This window comes from Agelaius tricolor, unplaced genomic scaffold (assembly GCF_023055355.1).
Source record: "Agelaius tricolor isolate 1412-34295 unplaced genomic scaffold, bAgeTri1.0.p SCAF_4, whole genome shotgun sequence".
Classification (NCBI taxonomy): Eukaryota; Metazoa; Chordata; class Aves; order Passeriformes; family Icteridae; genus Agelaius; species Agelaius tricolor.
The window spans coordinates 27,245,491-27,267,272 of record NW_027269264.1 but is presented as its reverse complement, the minus strand read 5'-3'; the positions used below and the strand labels follow the sequence as shown (position 1 = coordinate 27,267,272).

The 21,782-nt window shown below is 35.3% G+C and overlaps 1 protein-coding gene across 10 annotated transcripts in view; it reads right to left on the bottom strand.

Annotated features, from left to right (window-relative positions):
- The window catches only part of NFIB (nuclear factor I B), a 170,712-nt gene that overhangs the window by 20,882 nt on the left and 128,048 nt on the right, over nucleotides 1-21,782 (bottom strand). For 3 of the 10 annotated variants that reach the window (XM_071424980.1, XM_071424986.1, XM_071424983.1), the window contains exons 8-10: nucleotides 19,557-19,804; nucleotides 8,954-9,119; nucleotides 5,342-5,424 (exon numbers count right to left, since the gene is read on the bottom strand). In XM_071424980.1, coding sequence (XP_071281081.1) covers nucleotides 5,342-5,424; nucleotides 8,954-9,119; nucleotides 19,557-19,804 — 497 coding nt within the window. The remainder of the gene's footprint in view (nucleotides 1-5,341; nucleotides 5,425-8,953; nucleotides 9,120-19,556; nucleotides 19,805-21,782) is intronic. The other 7 variants (XM_071424982.1, XM_071424987.1, XM_071424988.1 and 4 more) reach the window with 5 other exon arrangements.

Sequence of the window (21,782 nt, the reverse complement as noted above, 5' to 3'; positions counted from 1 at the left end):
AGTTCTACCCAAGTGCTAGATTTTACTATAGCTGTCTTCACAGTTTAAACAGCACCTTGCAAGCACAACCATCCTGCAGTGTTTTAAGTATGCAAATCACACATACATTAAAAACCCACAGCCCAACAGCTCAATCTTTAATCACAGTATGAATGATTTTTAGGGGTTAGTATTTAAGCAGATTTTGTAGCCTTGTATGTAAAGGATGGCTAAGACTAACATCCATTTCAAGTTTCTGTGATAGCTAGTGAAAGAAGAATTGTAATTTGGAAAGTGTAATAGGAGACTGCTATAGCTTCTGTTAGTTGAGAAGAGACCATAAAACTTAACATTTGCATATTGTCATTGTTCTGACTGAAACTTCCTTTAAATGTGTTTCCTTTCCAGCAAGCTTATGTGAAAGGTGACCTCTTAGCCATTTACATACCTCCCTGGCAATCATGTGACCCAGTTTTACGTCAAACTGTCAATTATGATAAGGGACACAATAAGAACAGGCTAAGTGTTGATAACCTGTTTCCTGACTTTACTGACAAGTTCTCTTTAGGAGTCCGCCTGTGTTCTTCTTTCAGCCTGCTGCTGAATGCAAAAGTAACATCCACTCAAAACATTTTGTAAACAAATACTCTGTGTTCAGTGGACATTTTAGCTCAAAATTTCCATGATTAATATAGTATGAAGAGAACTACATTTTGAACTGTGCAGCTCAGTAACTAAAGGATGCATCTGGTAAGAAGAAATTTCTACTGAAGAGACAGGGAAGGCATTTGTGGGAAATAAAAAGCTACCTACAGTTTTCTGATCATTTTGGAGACCTTATTGCTTTGTATATTGAAAAGGTCTCACTCATAATTGTAAAATCTGTGTGAAAATCATGAATGCAACATAGCATCATACCCAGAAAGTGCAAGCTTTAGTGAAAACCATGACACTGAGTTTATCAGTGCCAAAATTGGAAGAGTTCATTAACTCCTCAGCAATTGGGACAGCATTAGTTAACACAGTGAAAGTTTTCGAGATTATTGTTAACAACCTTAATAGCTATTCCATTTATTTATGTTTTCGAATTAAAAATAGAATCATCCATACAAGGCCAGAGGTGCACTAAAATTAAATGGTCAAGAACAAAAACCTTGCAGTTATTTCATTCATTCCAACAGAAACCTTATTTTTTTGTGGTATTATTCATCTGCACTTGCAATAAATACAAGTGTCTATCCATCCATCTATCCATCCATTCATCCATCCATCCATCCATTCATCCATTCATCCATCCATCCATTCATCCATCCATCCATCCATCCATCCATCCATCCATCCATCCATCCATCCATCCATCCATCCATCTTTTTAAACTATTTACACAGGGAAAGTATATTACTAGTATTTCTGGCAACCTTCTAGCATTATTGCCAGAAACAACATTACCTGACTCTAAGTGTTTGTCATTTCAATACCATAATAAATCCATGAAGTTGGAGAACCATGACACAAGGAGGCTAAATGTCATCACATAACTGTGAGGATCCTGATCATTAGGACTTTGTTACTGAACTAATGATCTGGCCATTAAAGTTACTTAGACAAAGGAATGCAGGCACAACTAGAATCTGGCAAGGAGTTGTGTCCACTTACAGAGGGCAGAATTTGACTGACTTTCCTCAGTTTGTTTGTTTGTTGTTTTTTTCCTCTAGTCTAGGCTTAGAAATCTTCAATAAATGCAAATTAATAGGGAGGAGGAGCATGAAGGTGCACCCATATAACTGCAAAGATTACCCACCTCTCTTTTATTTTATTTAATTTAGCTAGGATGTCTCTCAGCAGAGATAAATAACAGTGAGCATTAGATTTGGCTTCAGAAAATACTTCCACCAATGACCAACAATAAAATCAAGAAAAATTTTCTCATGCAGGTACTAGCTCTTATCATGTCCCTTGCCCTCTCCCGTGGTGTTCTTCCTGCAGTTATGTTATCAACACTTAACAAGTCTCAGAAGCTGATACTGAATCAAAAAAAGAAAAAACAAGTGGTCATCACTAATTTCTAATAGACAGAGGAGGTATGATATGAATTTTTTTACAAGTAAGTGCAAAGATATATATGATTCTCCAAATTCCTCTGAAGCAAGATGTTATTTTTTGTAACTATTTATGCCACAGCATAGAAATAGATGGCATTTCAAGGCAAGTAATGGGGAGATCCACCAGCTAGTGTATCAGAAAGTGGACTGCATAGTTATCATTCCCCATTACAATCTAGTCTTTCTAAATATCAATGTTACAGGCTAAGTAATGCATATAACATCACAATTTTACAGTATCCACATCAGTAAAAGCCAAAAAATTCTCTCACAGGCCCTATTAGGTATTGTCTTTCAAAGTTTTTTTCAGTGCTTCCTATCTAAATGTGAGTATTTAGGGTTGCTTTGCTGTACATGTTTTACTGGAACTTCTAGGAAGCTATCACTTTGTCCGGACTCCGTGTGAGTGTGTGTTACAAAATACACGTGTAACTTTCTAATTCATTGTGGTTACTGTAACTTAAATGGGCTACATAATGGCTCTTTTTAACAGCAAAAAAACCTACTCGTGGGTACTTGCTAATATTCCTCATAACCAGAGAAAATAAATCTTCATAAAGACTCCTCCAATGAAGTAAAAAAGGTACTAGTGACAATATTTATTCTTGAGGGGTCACTGTGCATTACAGGGAGGAATGTTTAAAAGATTTCTCTGGAACTAAAACCAATGGCTTTCTAATTGAAAATTTCTCTCCACTAATACAAAATGATTAATCACCTTATTTCACGTACCCCTTGATTTTTCTTTTCATTCATCATGGGTTGCTTTAAAGCAAATGCATTTAAAATATGCCACAAGAAGACTGGTCTCTTTTGAATTGTTGTAAAGTAATGAAAGGACATAGTAAATCAATCCCATTTGTGCCTTACCAAAGGATAACCTTTGCTCTATTGAAGTTGTTTAGACAATCTCAATGCTCTACGTTACTTTCTACACACACACAGACACATGTGTCATCTCTAGAATTGGAGATGAAGGTAACTAATGAAGGTAACTAGTGAAGGTAACTAATTCATTAGAAACATGCCTATAAATACTTAGATATCCATATTTATCCATCTGAAAAACTTCAAGTATTCTGTTCTTTCAGATAGTTTCAGCTGGGCATACTAGTCCTTAATTTTCTACGCATCTGTAGGCATTCATACACACAAACACACTCAGGCAAACAGAGACATGTCCATTGCATATGTTAGAAGAGAATAGTGAGTTAAGCACAAAGACAATAAAACACTGATATTTTTAAATATATTACATGGCTCATTGGTCACCAATTGATGCTCTTGGATTAATATAATGAGACCATGAATCAATACACTTTAAAAAGGGGAACATTGGTTTAACACAGTAGTATTAAATAATTTTTCTGCTTCTGAAGTGAATATGAGATTTAGCTTAGTTTCCCATTCCCTTTAAGCCATTTGGCCACATGTTTTCCATGGAAGGGAGTATCAGACACAACACATGTCAGTACCAAAGACCTATGAGATCCCCCTCACTTTGATGTTCCAAGGACACTGCTGAAATTTTGAAATCTATTTTGATCTACACAAAGACAAAAATAAATAGAAGATGCCAAACATCAGCAATATATATGTCAAGTTCAGCCAGGACAAAATTAAAAATGCTTCTACTACTTTTTCTGGCATGTGATGAGAAGTTAAGTCTTTCAATGAGCTTGGAACGAGGAGTTGGCCTAATCAGGAGCAGCCTGCAGAAAGAATTGTGTCCAGAACTACAAAGGGGAAAAAAACATATTACACATCCCTAAATTAACAGGATGACAGAGATATTTCAAAGAACACTGTATAAAACTTCACAAGAACTCTACAAATTACATTCACTCTGCATAAAAAAGAGAGGTGTTGTGTGTGCTTTAAAAAACAATAGTCATATGTTGTGTATCTTGAAAAAAACTATTTCATAGTAATTACAACATATTTCATAATAAAAAATCTTTGGGAGGTTAAAAAAAATCTAACAAAACAATATGGCAGAAAAGTTTTTGAGAAATTAATGGCTAGAAGAGCCACTAATAGTCACTACATAGTTTCATAATAAAGTGTATAGATGTTTGAATTTAAGTCTTACTATTTAAAAAAATAGTTGGCAACGCATCAGCTATTTTGAATAAATTATCATCTTTATGATTTTCTCTGAACTCTGCATGTGGTGACCTTTAAAATGGACATACTGCCTCCTTGCCCTGTGAGTGGGTATGGATAGGGAGTTTCAGCTGAAGCAAGGGTCAGCTATATCTTAACAATGTAGAACAGGTAGGTTTTACTGAAAAATGAAACAGAAATGCATATAAACTGCTGACAGTAACACAAGTCTGAGAAAAAAATACAGTATGACAAATACCAAGCCTACTTAACACCCTCTTCTTATTGCCACATTCAGCTTTTCTCCTTGTAACATTTCTATTGCTGTGAACTTCAAAGTCCTATACTGTTAACATCTAAGAGGAACACAAACACACATCATAAAGTACATTAAAATACTAAAGGGTCTGAATTTATTTTTGAAATGTACCATTTCTGTATGTGCATGGCCTTGCTACTGACTGCAGCTAATTTATTTGTATGCCATCATTAACCTCAGCTCTATATTTTCACAGTTTGGGTAAACACTTCATTTGCATTAAATTTGCAGCATTAATGAGATGTGAAATTTAAAATGCTACTTGAAATATAAATGATGTAAGAAACTAGAATAAAAATGTGGTTTTGTCACATTTGAAATCAGCAGACCAATTTAAACCTATTACGCTAGAAATGATAATGCGCTGCCTTGAGAATTTGGTTTTACAACTGATCTTCTAAAAGTAAAATGAAGAAATGTGTTAAACATCTGGAGGAAATGGAAACAAAACTTGAAAATAATAAACTGTATTTTTTGCTTTGAAAGTTTTGCTTATTTTTATAAACTGATTTTGAAATTAGTATTTGTTTCTTAAACACCTCATTCTACTTCCTAAAATCCTATTAAAGATTAAATGTATGAACACCTGAAAAATAAAATATTGAAAGAAACATATCAGGAGTTCCTTAAGATGGGACCAATCTAAGAAAGAAAGAATAGGCTGAACTGATATTTCTTAAAGCATTCAATTTGTTTTGAACAAACATCATTTTCACATGACAAATGCTGAAAACCTCAAGATTTCAGTCTAATCCAAGATACCCGTGGCAGCACATAGGAAGGTAATACCACAAAAGCTTCTCTACATCATTACACCTATGTGAAACTTGCCCACCTGTTGCTGGTGTAGGAAGGATGGGTCTCTTGGGCTTAGTCCCACATATCGATTGGCTTGGGATGTGCCTGAGGCTGTATAGGCTGATTAAGGAAGAACAAAACATATTGATAAAAATACCAACCTATCATATCTATTACCTCGTGCAGGTACAGTACAAATATGAGAGATCCAGAGTTATGATTTTGCAATATATAGGAAGTGTCTTTGGCTTTTCTTTAAGAGAAAGCAAAAGAAATATTAGACCAAATTTGGAAAGGCATGTGTAAATTCCTATAAACTTCAATGGAAGCTGCATGTGTAAATCACAATGATGTCTCTTGACAATAGTAGTTCCTTTGATTAATTTTTTTTCAACTTATTTCCTAATTTATTTATTTGAACTAATCACACTTTTAATTTCTATTATACCAATCTAAAGCAACAGTGAAGTCACTGAAATTGCAATGCTGACAGAAAATATTCCCGATCATGGTATTTTTATTTCTGTAAAGGCCCTGTTTTTAACAAGAAAGTACCAAACCACTGTAAAAGTAAAACATAAATTAGAACAAAAAGTTTGGTTTGCTTATGTGGCATTAAATGAATTTTTGCAGTAATGGGATATAATCTGATTTATATTTTCCTAAGAAGGGAGCTAATTCTTACTGTGCAATATAACAGAAAACATTCAACTCCACCATACATCAGAAAACAATATTTTCTGAGGGGAGTGACTAAAACAATTCTCTCTCTACCTGCTTCAGAAGATTGAAGAAATCCATTTCTGAGGAGAAAGGGAATGTCAAGTGGAGCTAGGATTAGCTACAGGGAATGGATCCCCCACCTGTAGGACAAATTCCTCTCTGGTCTCTCCCAGTAATTCCTAAAAGTCATTATCAAATTAGTTAGCTGGTCTTACTCAACTTACCAGTGTGGAGACGTCCACACTGCAATCTGTAGCATCAGAGCCTGGAAATTTGCTGGAAAACTAGCAAAGACTTGGTAGCAAAACTACTAAAACTGGACAGACATATACAAGCATGCCAGTGAGAAGCTAGATGAGAGTACTTACTAAACTGGCCTGCTAATATTAAGTTCACATGGGAAAAAAAACAAGAAAATGTATTCATTTTTTAAGAAATTAAAAATTCTATATACAATAAATAAGCTTTACTGAAAAACTATAATAAGAATTAACCAATTATTAGAAGGAAATTACAATGGAGGCCACAGGGTTCCACAAATATTATTTGTAAAGCATGATGTTCTTTCTCATTAATAAAAATTCTGCTATTGCACTTCAGAATGAAAAGCAGTGCAAATCATTTGTCAATTTATTTCCATCACACTGAATAATAATGATAATTTTTTGTCCAAGTTATATAAATATATAAATATATGTATTTTGGACCAATCAAACAGTCAATTACTGCAAATAAAAGTAAAACAATGTATAAATCATGCTAAGTGTTGATTTTCCCATTAGGTTAACATCAGTAATCTGTGCGGTGGACCTATTATGACTGATAATACAGTTTGACTGATTATACAGTTTATATGCATTCATATATAATTTATATATCAAAAGGACACAATCCCTCATTTTTATTGCTATTTTCTTCATAAACAAGCTATATTTCTTCATTTTTTTATGCTCTTACAATTTTCAACCCAGTGTCAAAAGCCTAAATCAAGGAGATAGTTTTCTGAGAATCATAACACACCTGAGCAGGTGAGGTGCTATACCTATCTTGTAGGCAGTACAGCCACATTGAAAAAAAACTTGCACATAGGGATTTTTCCTATTATTATTTATGTGCTGTAGTGGTAAGAATTTACTTGTAAACTAATATGGAAGCATGGAGAAAGCCTTATTTTATGTATCTAAGCCAAGGTGTTCTAAAGGTTCCGCGGGAATCAGCTACTCAGGTTCCCATGAGTTGCACAAGAAACTGGGTGCTTATTTGATTGGAAAATATGATCTAAATAGTTCACTTGGTAGTAGAACAATGTACAGATTAGGTACGCTTTCCTATAATGGTGATTAAGGTCATATAACCAGAAAACATCCCTAAAGAGTTCTGGCATTTACTGTGTTCTTTTTGCCACTTTTATCAGAAACCCTGTCCTCATCTAAGAGAGATATGTAGGCCAAGTACAATCATGTCAAAGTAGAATGAAACCACAAATACTTGAAACTGTAAAAGAATTTCGTTTTCTCAGTTTTCTGTTCTGGTGCAAATGTTTAGAGCAACAGCTTCTATTTTGCTGCTAAAATTAACTTTTCTTAAAAGGTCCAAAATCTGTACCACAAATCACCAGTGAAGCTACAGACATACCCCTAGCAAAACTATTATACTTAAGACCTCTTAACAAAACTAGTATACTGAAAGAGTAAATAAAATACTTCCATATATATATATATATATATATATATATTTATACTTCAGCAGTATATTCTCCAAAAGTTACTATCTTTTTTTGATAAATGCTTAAAACAGTTTTCTCTTTTACATCTTATGCCTTTGAGTCTCACGTCTTCCTCAGATGCTAATGAAAAGTTTTAAAGAGGTATAACACCTGAAAAGGATAGTTTATGGTCTCCATTAATGGCAGACCAATAGTTAGGGAGTGTATTTGAAGTTCAAATATTAAATAGGTCTAGAACAAGTAATTTAAATGTTACAAATCCTAAAGAGACTAATACTTTTAAAGACTGTTAAGATTTTTTTCCAAGAATCTGGAACTGTCTCCTAAAAATCTTCACTACTCTGTTAAATGCTGGTAACACGGCTATCTCAAATCCAAATAAAAGTTCAAGGACAACAGAAATTCAGAACAGAAATTCAGTTAAAAAGCAGCATTCTGCACCACTTATTATGAATATTCTGAAGGAAAGAAATTAGAAATTTGATATTTGATCTAATATCTAATATCTAATTTGAAATTAGATATTTGCCTGTATTTCTGCAATTCCATTGAAGATAATAGGACAAATAACATGATCCTATATGTAGTAAAGAGATTAAAACATTGAAGTTAGAGTTTTTTACTTTCTATTTTAAAAAACAACAAGCACATACAGTGGATCTACCATCCCTTGTAGAAATTACAAGGAATGAAAATTTTCTTTTGCCACAACAGTTGTTTTTGCTAAAAATGACACAACCTATATTAACATGCAATTATCATAGCTCCGATTCAGTATGTGTTTTAACAAGGTTTGATTTCTGTAGGAAAGTTCATTGAGGAGCAAATTATCCAGTCCCTGTTTGGAATTCCATCTGTGGGTCATTGTAAAACCTTACTGTCTGGGTGTGCTTCTCAATGTCTTAACAATGTCCACCTCAGATGAAAAAACACATTTTCTTTTCCTTGAATAGTGGTCAAATATGCAGGCTTTTCATTTTCATTTTGCTTGTCATGTCACAAACTTTGGTTTGTGAAACATTATCCATTGGTTGAAATTTTGAGAGGAAAAGCTTTGCAGTCAGACCATGTTTGCTCTCCATGTAAAATGATGAGCGCTCACTTGGTCAAATAGTAGGAAAAGGCGCCTTTTTCTGGCCTCAATTTGAAATTATTTCAAATCTTTGATGGACATTTTTTGTTTCCTAAAGAAATACTTACTGGTTGCTGTAGGTGAAGATGCCTCACCTTCAGTGGATGTAGTGATGGGTTTAGTATCTGTCATGGTCAGGGTCACAGGTCGCACCGCACTGTGATGGGGAGAGGGTGCCAAAACTGGAGTAAAATGGCCAGGCACTTTCCCTACTACTTGACCACTGCTGTTAGGCTACAAAACAAAACCAAAAGAATGCCTTGTGAAACATACATGTTGTGTTTAAGGAGCCTACCTATCTTAGGGATTTCCAGAATTGCCCATCATCATAGCACCTGTGTTTTTGAATGTGCTGCTCTAAATAGGCTTTGTATTTCCATGTGATATTTTCACCAGACAGGTCCCTTTTCAGATAGGTAGTACTTTTTGGATGCTTAGGTAGCAGTACTTTTTGGTAAGCAGTCTTCCGCATTCTTCCTACCCGGGTGCACATGCATCAGATTGTTTCAAAATATTTTTGCTGCTCATGCAGTGTCTGTGAACCAAAATCCCATGACAGCAGGAGTAAACTGACCAGGCACAGGCCGTAATGTATGAAGTATTAAGAGCAAACAATTGATGTAAAACCTCTGTATTCACATGCCATACCACTCTGACTTGGAGGATAACCAAGACTTGACCACAGCTGTCCACAGAGATTTCTCACACTGGAAAGCTAACTAATGATTCACAATCAGGGAATAGGGTAGAGGGTTTGGATATGATGCACTATCATGTACACATTATAACATCTAGCAAAAAGCCACCTACTAAAAACACAGAAGTGTTTAATCATGGGAACTTTGCAAGTCAAGAGCATAATAAATAGACACTTCTTTCATAGATACAAGAGGCTGTCTGCATATGACCCTATGGCAGGTACAGGTCATCAAGGTAATATGGTACTTTCTACATGTAGGCACATCTAAATATGGCAATGTTGACTGGTAAATATATGTTTATCCAGTGCTTAAACATACCTTAGACATTCTGCATGACTGCAAGTACTCCAAGGGTAAATAAATTGCAATAAAATCTAGCACATAGTAAATGGTTTTTACAACAGCAGCTGATAACTTCTGTCTTAAACTGATTGTGTGCTCTATGAGTCACAAGTATCTTAAAAGAGTCATACAAACATGAAATACTTGGAATCTGTTAATCAGAAGCATCATGTCAAATTAAGATAACCTAAAGACGTGCACTGATAAAGGACATAATTCAACTGATTCAAGGAAAGGTTAAAGGAGGTAAGCATGACTATGGTAATGAAATAATAACTGGACTGACACAATTACCACAAGTATGTGAGAAGTATAAACACACAGAAGAGGAAAGAATTATTTGGAAAATACAGGAAATGCATACTTGGGGTAATGGAATAAAATTGAGAAGGAGGAAATTTAAAATTAATAGCACAAGAAACTTCCTGGCAGTATGATTCACTAAACTTTGCAAATGCACCCAAGGGAGAATCTTGTTTAGGACATCTAAAGCTAAATTAGCAGAGAACACTAGAAAATACAAGTGCAAATGGAAACCAATATGGTATCCATAGGAACATAGAGCAGTTAGCTGACTAACTTCCCTCTCTAAAATCACAAGCCTTACAATGAAAAATAACAGTAGAAAACCGCACTAATTATGAGTGGCAAACTACCCCTCCTAATGAGAAAAAGTCGCTCTCTAGACACAACTCTCGTCAGGAAGACATGCTCACTAAGTTGGACTGGATTTTCACTATGCTTCTAGGGAATCTGCTGCAGATGCAAGCCTCTTCTCCTGTCCTGGGAGCCCAGCTGTCCACAGAGCCTGCTGGAGGGAGTACCACCTCTCAGCTGCATCTGGTAGCTTGTAGGTAGAGTTTATGACCTGCAACCACAAGGCTGCCTCAGAAGCCTTAGGTTATGTGGTATGCTAACATCACAAAAGTAGCTGAGAATCTCTTACCAAAATGATCAACTTTTATCAAAACTAAGAAAGAAGAATCTGTGAAGTGTATGGATTTAAACAGACAGTATAATCAGCTTACAAAAGCAGCTGTCTCCAAAGACAGACAAGAATAAATTAGAATAAATTAAAATAAATTTGAAGATCACAGGAGACCATGATGATTTACAGAAATGTATCTCCTTATATTGTACTGTAGTCATCCCAGCCAGGGATCCAGTGGCTCACATGGACCTCAGCTTTGTCCTTATCCATATGGCCCAAATGAGCAAACACACTCCTTGTTCCGACAAAGATTAAGAAAAAGATTATACTATACCCCATTTTCTTCTAAACCAAATTCTTCCCTGTGTGATAACATAATGGCAGTGCAGTACATCACCCCACTCCATCCAAATAGAGGGTGAAATCCTGCGCTTTTTGACAGCCATAGAGGATTTACCAGTGATTTCAGTACATGCAGTTTGTGATCCCCCACACCAAGTGCTTCCATTTCTTTTTCTTTTTTAATTCCCTGAATTTCCTCCTAAGTGGAATTTCTATATCTGTCTCACATGTAAAAGAGAGTGCAGATGCATTACAATGACACTGAGGTCTTCTATTCACAGAAAAGAAACCTCTGAGGTAAAAAACAGTGAAAACTTGTTACTTTAGTAAGTTTAATTCTTATATTCCAAGACTTCACACTCTGCACATTAGATTTCAAATCTAATTGTAGGTAAGCACATACCTGGTGTGAAGTTTACAAATACAATTCTTCTTCAACAGTTGAGCTGTCTTTGAGATGTAAACCAAGGTCCTCCTTTTGACAAAGATTTTCACAGGAAATGGTACACTTGAAATTTGCTTTAAACTTCAGTGTTTTTTTGTAAGTGTGCTACTTTTGAAAACAGAGTTTATGAATGGTAGTCTTATACTCTCACAAATTCTACTAGAGTGACATCTATCATAAGAAGCCTGCAAAAAATATCCATATTTGTTTTTCTTGCATGCAGTGAACAAGAGTGGAGCAATTAACCAAACTAATATTTAAGTTATCATAACTAGTTTGCAGTGTAAGATTGCAAAAGTACTCCTAAAAAAACAGATCATGTAATTGCCTTAGAGTTATTGCTTTGGACTGTCTTCAGATTGGTGCAGATAGTGCTGCATCAGTTTATAGTCAGTTCTCACTTCCATGGTTATCTTTGGAAACACAAAATTAAAATGATAGCAGTATAAGCTCATGAACATCGGCTCTCTCAAGTGTCTCAAGTCCTCCAAGCTGCTTTAAGTTTTCAGTCCAAAAAGGGAAACCCTTTTGTCAGAAACAGCTCCTTCATAATCTTGTTGAAAACTGACAGCTAGAAAGAATTTCTGTGACCTGTTCCCCTTTTGTCCTTTATAGTTATATCAAACAATATTTTAGCATGGAAACTACATATCTATTTGGACACTATCCACTTGAATGAAAAGTACTTACAAATACTTACAGTACTTCATTTAACTCAAATTAATTTTTCCTTATACAAAACAAATTCAATATTCTAGTTCCAGTTTTCTTCAAGAGATTCTTACAGACAAATGCATTGCAGGTGAAGAATCAGCTGTTACCATCAAATAGGGCATCAATATGTCTATATGGTGGATTCACAGAGGCGATGCCTGAGGCATAAACCTCAAGCAAATTCCATAGAGGCAGCTGTGTTAGATAAACAACCTGTGCATTGGAAAATTTGTGAGGAAAAGAAGTAAACATAATGAAGGTCTGGGAATGTTAGCCCTTATTTATGCAGGCATATATTTTTCTGCTCTTGGATTGAACGCTAACTTATCTTCAGATCTGTTATAATTTTGATCTTTTTTAATTCCACCATCTTGGTTTGCCACAGTTTAATTCATTTATGTGCCCAAAGGCAAAGGCAAGTTGCATTTGCTGTCACAGCTGTAACGTAACTCAGAATATGAGACTGTTGTTATCTGATGGTGTGCACTGTGCACATTTTATTTTAATCCTCAGCTCTGAAGTCTGAAGAGAAACCTCTAACCGATATGAATATGGACTTTCTTAAAGTCAGGATTCATTGTATCTCTTTTCCCTGGTAGGATTTTTGAACATATTTATAATCAGTATTCAATCAATCTCCTTTCAGACTTTTGTTCACATACATTCCCAAATAACACCATATTTAACCTTAGTTATTCAGGTACAATTCAAGAGAGTGTTTTTTCATATAGTCTACTACTTTCAGTGTTACAAAAAAATATTTCTGATGCTATAATGAAATAGAGACTACTAACATCTACAGATGACCTAACCAAACACAACAAAAATTTGAAACATCTATTAAAAAATTTACATGAACTATTTCTTGCTTAAATTATAAAATATATTGGATGCTCACATATACACTTAAAAAAAAAATTGTAATTATACTTCTCAATTCCAAATGAAATAATCCAATTTTCCTTGAAATCTTAAGTACAAATCACCTTCAAACAAATAATTAACAAAGGCCAGAAATTATATTAATCTGTGCATGTCCTAGGTATAGCTACATATGATACTCTGCTAGGTGTTTCAGAAAGAAGTTTCAAGGCTTAAAAAAACATTATATTACTCCATCTAACCACTACACTTGGAGGATAACATATTTGCTTCTCAAAACCCAGGGTTTTAATAGAAATTCTGTGTTTCACAATGTTGTCATATTATAGCTAGGTGATAAACCAGTGAATGCAGTTTAGTCAAACTGGATATCATGCATTTGGAAATACCATTTCACCCATTTCCTCTCAAGAATTCTGTTTGCTTGTAAAGGTGAAATTCCAGTATTATGGCGAACAATATTACTATAAAACCCTATAGCAGGGTAGTTTTGAGAAGGCTGATTGAATTAATTTTGTTGAAGAAGGTATAGGAGATAGAGTTTTGGATATTTTAGTCCTTTGTTCCCATACCAAATATCTTACATTAAAAATTGTTTACTAGACACGCCTCTGAACCTGGAGATCATAGCTGATAAGTTCTGGTTTTGAGCCCAGGTCATTGTGCTGTACAGTGCCCACGGAGAGTGATGAATGTTTTAGAAAATTTACAACTGAAAGAAATCAGAAATATCTTCCATTTTTCTAATTTCCCTCTCTCCTTTTTGTCTAGGACACCCTAATGCTCTATCACCTCTAAAAATCAAATGGCCATGTTATTCTCCCACCAGACATAGCTAAATGGTACAGCAATCAGTTTCACAAAATGTCCTCCAGTTTCACACATATCCTCAATTCATTACCCATCTGGCTAATAATGATGCTTCTTAGACTCTGCTAAACATAAGGAAATGGCATTACTAGAGTACCACCAGTGTGACTGTAGAAAATACTGTACAGCAGTTTGAACATGGTGTGTTCCGTAAAGGATTTGCTTCTCATAAATCAAGGCTGCACAGGTTTCCTTTCTCTGCTATTGAACACCAAGGTAGCAACAGGAATGCACTTTGTCTTCTTTTAGTGCCCATTACCACTTTTCAGCGGAATGAATCTCCCTAGCTTCCCTATTTAGAATCTGAGTAACTAATTGTGACAGCATATCTTACACAGACCTCTCGAATACCACACCAGAGCTTTATGTCGTATGACATGCAGCTACCTGCATGAAAAATTAGCTTTAGAGAAATACACCTTGCTGCCAGTTCTTGGCTGACAACATCCCTACTGTGCTTTCCATAAGAAATCAAGGTGTCGACTTTGATCTAGAAAGGCCTAAGTCTCATTCATTTGGTGAACTGACGTATGAATTTTCATGTTGATGTAATGCTGCCGAAACTGAGAGCAACTTCAGAGTTTCAGCAATCCATGTTCAGACATGGATCTCATAAGACAGTCTAGAGTCCTACATCCCGAATCACAATTTTACCTGTGATAAACTTTACCTGGATAAGTTTGGGTGACAGAAGCATGGGAAAGAATTCTTTGTAGACAAATGTTCAAAATATATGTTTATATTACAAATTCATTCATTTAGAGCAGATTAAATACAAGATAATAATTTACAACTGCTATTAAATCTTAAAACAGCTTGTCAGTAGATAGTGTTAAGCTAGGACTCAATCTTTGCCTCCCAATCGCAATTAAAAACTGCACCTTGCCTTATTTAATCTTCAATAATTCTTAAAAATTACAAGGAAAGACTTGCTCAAGAAGCTGAAAATTATTAAACATCAACAAATAAAAGAGGTCCTAGCTATACCAAAGAAACCACATGCACACAATTTTGCATGTTTTGGCTTACTCTGCTAGTATTCTCCCAAGAATCAAGAGGAAACACTTTGACCAGCCCAAAGAAGATCCCTTCAAGATCCCTTCATCAATACCAAATGACTGTAGTTATTGTATTGAAGAATTTAAGACAAAGTATCTGCCTAGCATCCCTGAAGAACGTTCCTTTCATTGAACAAAACTTTCAATATCCCAATCCACTACAGGAGGAAAATAAGTGGCCTCATCAGCTTCGGGAAACAAATATTCTCAAGCACTACAGATATTTCTGTCTTCAGACAAAGATAAAAGCAATGAAAAGACAAAGCTGCAAACTAACCCATTCTGCAATAAAGTATGTTTTATCAGACACAGGAATTTTAGGCAAATATGCAGTCACATATACTGAAAATATGCAGCAGTTCACTCAGCCTGTAGTGAATAACACATGTAAGCCATTTTTTGTAAGAAGAAAACAGTCCAATACTTAACTCCCATCAACTTCACTTAGTTTTACCCTATCATGAAAATAGCATATTTCATCATAATTATCACAACATTTGAGCTAAGGTTACAGAAAAACTGTGCCCTTCATAATAACATACTCAAAAAGCTTGGAAGATTGTTTGCTTCTGTTTGTTTGGTTCAGTCAGAAAAAAAGATAATTCTTACTGATACCAGGATGTTCCTCAGCAGGATTCACCTCAACTGTTTGCTTTACTGCATTTCTTTATCACACTTGTGGATCCTTTTTCTGAGATTCGCTACACCTTCATCAGGAAATTATTTCATTTAACTCAACTGTGAATTATGTTTGGAGGTTTTGGCTTTGATTTTAGCCACACAAGTGATGTTGTGCTTGACTATTTTTTCAGGCTCATTGGATATCTTATTTTGACACTGTATATGATTCCTACACTCCTGAGTAATAATGGATTTCATGTGCGTGCATATTTGTGTGCGTGTGTGCATCTGTACTTGTGTACACAGATACAGAGGAGGTGATATTTTCTAAGATTAAAAGATTCACCCATCTGAAATCATTCTAAAAGGAAATACATGCTGGAAATTTGTGGTAGCTTTGAAAACCTCACTCTACGTGGATAAACCCCATAGGAGGATTAGACACATATCAATCGATTAGTTTTTGATGAAACTTGCATTAAATAATCAGTAGCAGTCAGGGACACCTGTACCCCATCATAACACAGATACATCCTCACACATAAAATCTCAACCAGTAACATGAGTACCTAGCTAAGAAGAAAAGCATTGAAATAAATATACTAGAAAGGGCTTAGCAGAAATTCTAAATCAGTGGAAAGTACAACAGTTCTCAAAACCCTGGGAACTTACCAGACTACTAGCTTGAGACAAGTCCAGCTCTATATCTAACAATATCTATTTCTGTTCAGTACATTTGTTTGTTTATTCTCCATATTGGGCAGGGGATGAAAAGCAGATATTCATGAAACTGGCAGCAACAGCTCCCTTTTGTTTAGGATCATCCATTGTTGAACCATTTTTCACTGCAGCCAAAGGGCCTGTTTGAACTTCCTGACTGTTCATCACACATAATTTGGACTATTTAACATTATGTCAAGAAAATTGCTCAGTGCTTCCCATAATGGGAACCTATGAGATCTCTATATCCTTGAACTAATTTTACTTAAAGTATTCCATTGAATAGCATGACTGTCTCCCTATAATCAGTGCAGCAGTAATGTAATTAATCTCAAAATTGCTTTGGGGAGTACAAGGCATCTCAGTTGCTTGTCGTAACAGTCTAAATTAGTGTATTACTGAAAGATGTTCAGGAGGAACAGTTCATTTTAGGTAAATGCTGTCAGGGTATCCATCCTTTCTATTTCTCCAGCTAAATTAAAACTATCATCATAGTTCTCCTTTTGAAATCCAAATGAGTATGTTTTGAGGTGGGAAAGTATAATTAAATTTAATGTGGTATTCCTACAGATGCAGTTTTGAATTTTATAATAATTAAATTTGTTTGAATAAAAATTCATGTTTTATTTAGAAAAGAATAAATGGTTTGGCTCAAAGCACCCTATTGTATCAGAACAATTCCCTTTTGTCACTGAAACTTCACAGACAGTTGCTTCTTCTTTTCCTAAGCAAAAAATTTATCCTGCTGTTTTACTTTTCATACAGTCAAACTTTAACTATTTTATTTAGTGATATTTTGACTAGGCATGCAACTGCTCAAACTTACAGTAAATCTAAGAGATGAACTTCAAAGAATTAAATTTTTAAAATATCTCACTGATAATAGTGATTAATGATAATAAATTATGGTAAATATATGATGCAGATGACTGAAACTGAATATTTTGTGTCATTTACTCTATCTCCTCTTGTCAGGAACTAAACCAAATCTCAAATGAAATGAAAAATATTACCCTATAAAAGGTTATGAAAAGTGATGAAAGTAGTTAACTTGGGCTAGTTAAATCTGTTATTCCCTTTGGAATATACAAAAATATGAAGTCTTCTCAGTTTGCTACTACTCTGTAAAAAATCATCAGACTAAAATTTAATCTATAAGGTCAAAAGATTATTTTTCAACCAGAGGTAAGGGAAAAGAGTTGGGCAAAAAGTTGAAAGCATAACTCCTGCTCAATTAATATACTCTCCAATGTTAAAATCATAAGACAGCACATTTTTCAACTGAAAGAAAGTCAGATACTTCATTTAGATGTAGTTTTTTTCGGTAATGATCCGAAGTAGGATGTGGAACAATCCAGAGAGATTATCACCTAATCTGCTCTTTTAACATATATAAGAAATCAAAATGTAAGTAAAACAAGCACTGAATAATTAAAGAAATGCATAACAGTAAGGGCCTGATTTAATTTGCATAATTTTTCCCTTAATAGTGCCTAATTAAGACATCAGTTAAAAAAAAAAAATCCAACAGAACTCTGAGATTTTCTGCACTGAATTAAAGCTAAGGACTTTTAATGGGTGTCTAAATTAGACTTTGTTATTCATGGAAATTTTACACAAATTAAAATCAGGTCCTGCATGCAACATTCCCAGCTGAGTTTCAGAAAAAATGCTATACAGGATTGAAAGAATTTTAATCCATGTGCAGATAGCAATTTGTATTCTGAAGTCAACATACACTGCGTGCAGTTTTTTGTTTAATTTGCAGTAATACTGTAACAAGCAAAACCCACATAGTCAGAATTTCTTCAAAGTAAATTTTGATTTTATGGGCCCACCTTTTTTTCCTTTTTTTTTTGTTAATTAAATATATAGGAAGTCACACAACTGGGACCAGGAAATTAGCCCTTGGGGTCAATAGCCACCATGAACAGTCTTCACAGTCCAAAGGGTACATATCTGTTTTTGAACTGAGAAATTTTGATTCAGTCTCAAGTTCCAATGCTGCTATAACCAAAATGAATGCTGCAAGGTCTGTCATTATTGGTGAAAAAAAACCAACCTTAGCCCAAAACAAAATACTGTCATAGCAACCCCTTCATCCCTGCTAAGAAAGTCCTTCCAAAGGAACCTAACTCTTAGTAGAAAGAAAACCTGTCTCCAGTTTACATACACAAGGCTCTTCCAAAAAAACATGCTAAAGCACTAGCAACACGGCCCCACAAGAGCCTTTCGGGAAAGGCATCAAAAAAACAAACAGCCTTAGCAGCAAAGATTACATTACACTGACATTGGACATACTCCAGGTATTGACAGACCAAGTCTCAACTGCAGTTTATCCTGTAGTGCAAATCACATGGTAACTGTGCGTGCTGATGCTATCATGGAAAGCAGTTTTGCACACAGACCTTCACAAATGACTTTACTAATGAAAAACATGTCAATTTCCAATAGCAGACACAACTTTGAACCTGTGCAGTTGCCAGGAATGCATCTGCTACAGCATGTTCTCTAGAAAGGGAAGAAAAAAGAATTTGTATGTCTCACAATGCAAAGAAATATCAGTGCCTGCAAAGAAATATCAGTGCCTATAAGTGTTGTGCTCACTATGCAAAGAAATATCAGCGCCTATGGAACAGGGTAAGTCCTAACTTGCAAGAGTTTACTTTCATTGCCAGGCTATAAATATACCCATATGTCCACGCGGGTACTTGGACATGGGTATGTACCATCACACTCCTTGTAGTGGAGCTTTGCCTCTGGTGGCCCAGCCTGCAGGAGGAGTGCAGGACCAGGACCTGCCCTGTTGCTGCTGGCAAGGCTTTCAGTAGAGTATTTTTCTTACACTTGACAGAGGAAAACAAGTAAATATGATTAACCTGCGCCCTCTATTCAATCACGATGAACAGGATAAGTTATATCACTTATATAGCAGCTCCAGATTTCTCTAACACCCGAACTGGCTAGGCACCAGTCTAGATGCCTTGGAAGACACATATTCCTCACAGGACTGGTTTTGGAGTTATTGACATAATTTTACAGTACCTGGCTGGTCTGCGGGCTGGACGGGTCGTAAGAAGGTACATAGTTCTTCAGAGTATCCTGAGGATTCAGGTGGGGAGGATATCTGATCGTTGGATGAGAGAAGTAGCTAGATGGGGCAGGAGGGAGAATAGCTTGTGCTGGAAATGGCAATGGTGAAGGTGGAGGTGGAGTTCTAGTTGAGATGACTGGAGAAGATAAAATAAAATTAAAATTACTTCGCATCTTGTTTCTTCTAAAATTCTTCACCTCTGTGTTACAGCAAAAAAAATAAAAAGTCAGTTATAAATCAATGTATTGAACTCCTGCTTAATGGCATTTTTACAGAAAAACTTAATGCCTTCACATTATCTCAGGAAATGAAAAGTGCAACTGTTTCAAATTCATAAATAGTGCATCTTGTTTTGGTTTTGTGGGTTATGCCATCATGGTTTTTTCTTTTTTTTTTTTTTTTAAACAGGAGTCATTCTCCAGCATAAAGGTTATTCCAATTACACAATTTTCCCATCTGGAGCCCAAAGAAATCAAATCAAATACTAAATAAAGCCCCCACTTTTATTTACAGCACTCCAACACTGAGGAAAATCACCAAGAAACAATGATTCCTCGCTGCATTGCAATCTATCCTCCTCATTTGGGGACAGGACACTATCTACTCATTAATATTGCCACAAATATTTGCTGACCTTTATGAAAATGTTAATGAACGTTCAACTTCTTAAGTACCTGAGAATCCAATCAACCCAATAAAATTGTCTTTGACTAATAAAAATTATGTACACTACCCATTTTTATTATTATCATTCTCTTTATTTCCAGCCCCTACAAAAATCAAATTTTCTACCTAAAGACTATGTGTAGTGACTAAACTAACAATGTTTTCACAGCGCAAGGAAGGTACAGCTTGTCCTTCTGGTGCCCACTTGTCAGTCTGGAAGCGTAGAACTTTGTTCTAGCACACTGCACAAGAGCACACTTTCCACCCTTACTACACACCTAGAGAGCACACACTTGGTGTATTAAAACAAGAGGTACTTAGTTCAATGGAAATGGAGAAGAGACACGGAGTTTCCATTTTCATTAGTGGAAAATACAAAATCAGGCCTTTAAAGCAAGGATGTTTATACACTGTTCAATGGTTCTCTACTGTATCAGCACAAGCACATGAACACTGCTCTTCTGGACCACCTTTCACATCTCTGGGTTTCTTCAGCTTAATTTTTAAAGGACTTCCTATATTTTTGGGCATTGCTCATCGGCATAATAGAACAGGCTACAAAGATTAAAATGGGGTTTCCCAGCAAGTAAATAATTCACCAATCACAAGATAGGTTATGATTGTCACTTAAGTATGTATATTATAAAACTATACTCTAAATTTAATATAAAGATATACTCATAAGTGATTTTGGGTATTTTTTTTTTGGTTGGCTGGGGTTTTTCGGGGGTTTTTTGGGTTTGTTTGGGTTTTTTTAGGAGGTTCATTTTACTGGCAGCTCCACCAAGTTCAGTTTGAACAAAATACTAGTTACTCCTCTGGCATGTCAGAGATATGAAAAACACACACAAATAAAGTGAAATCTGTCCCTTCCATTTCACCCATCATCTCTATATGCTTGAGTATCTGCTGGTAGTGGAAACCTCAGAGTGACCAGAATGAGTCCAGGACCATTGTAATAAAAAATAAGTGGATGTTAAGGGGAAAATAGTCCTTATTGATGAGTTTAAAGGGAGTCACTTGAAATCATGGAGGAAAAATAAAACAGAAACTTCTCAAAGCAAAACTGCATGAGAAGAAAAAAACCAAAGTTTTCAAATCTGTTTTTACTCTAGTCACTCAACTCTGCTCAAGAAATTAAAACTTTTGTATGTAGTTTATGTCAAGGAGACATGATGAGATGTTGAAGAGACACTTCTGAGGATTGTGTTCTCATCTGAAAACCAGGGTCAGTCTCACCTATAAAATTAAACAGACCATGATGCTGGAATTACCCTGTCATTACTGACAAACCCTCAAGACAACATGCATTCTGTCACATTTCACATATCTCATCCTTACTTCAAGTGAATTTTTACTTCAAGTGGACTTACTAATGATTTCAGAAAACAGGTGTTGGAAAATACTTAATCAGGACTTTTTAGACTCAGCATTCAAAAGAAGCACTGGTACTTATTTCATTTTGTCACATAGTGAACATGGTTGTGACTTCTCTTGTGTATTAAATCCTG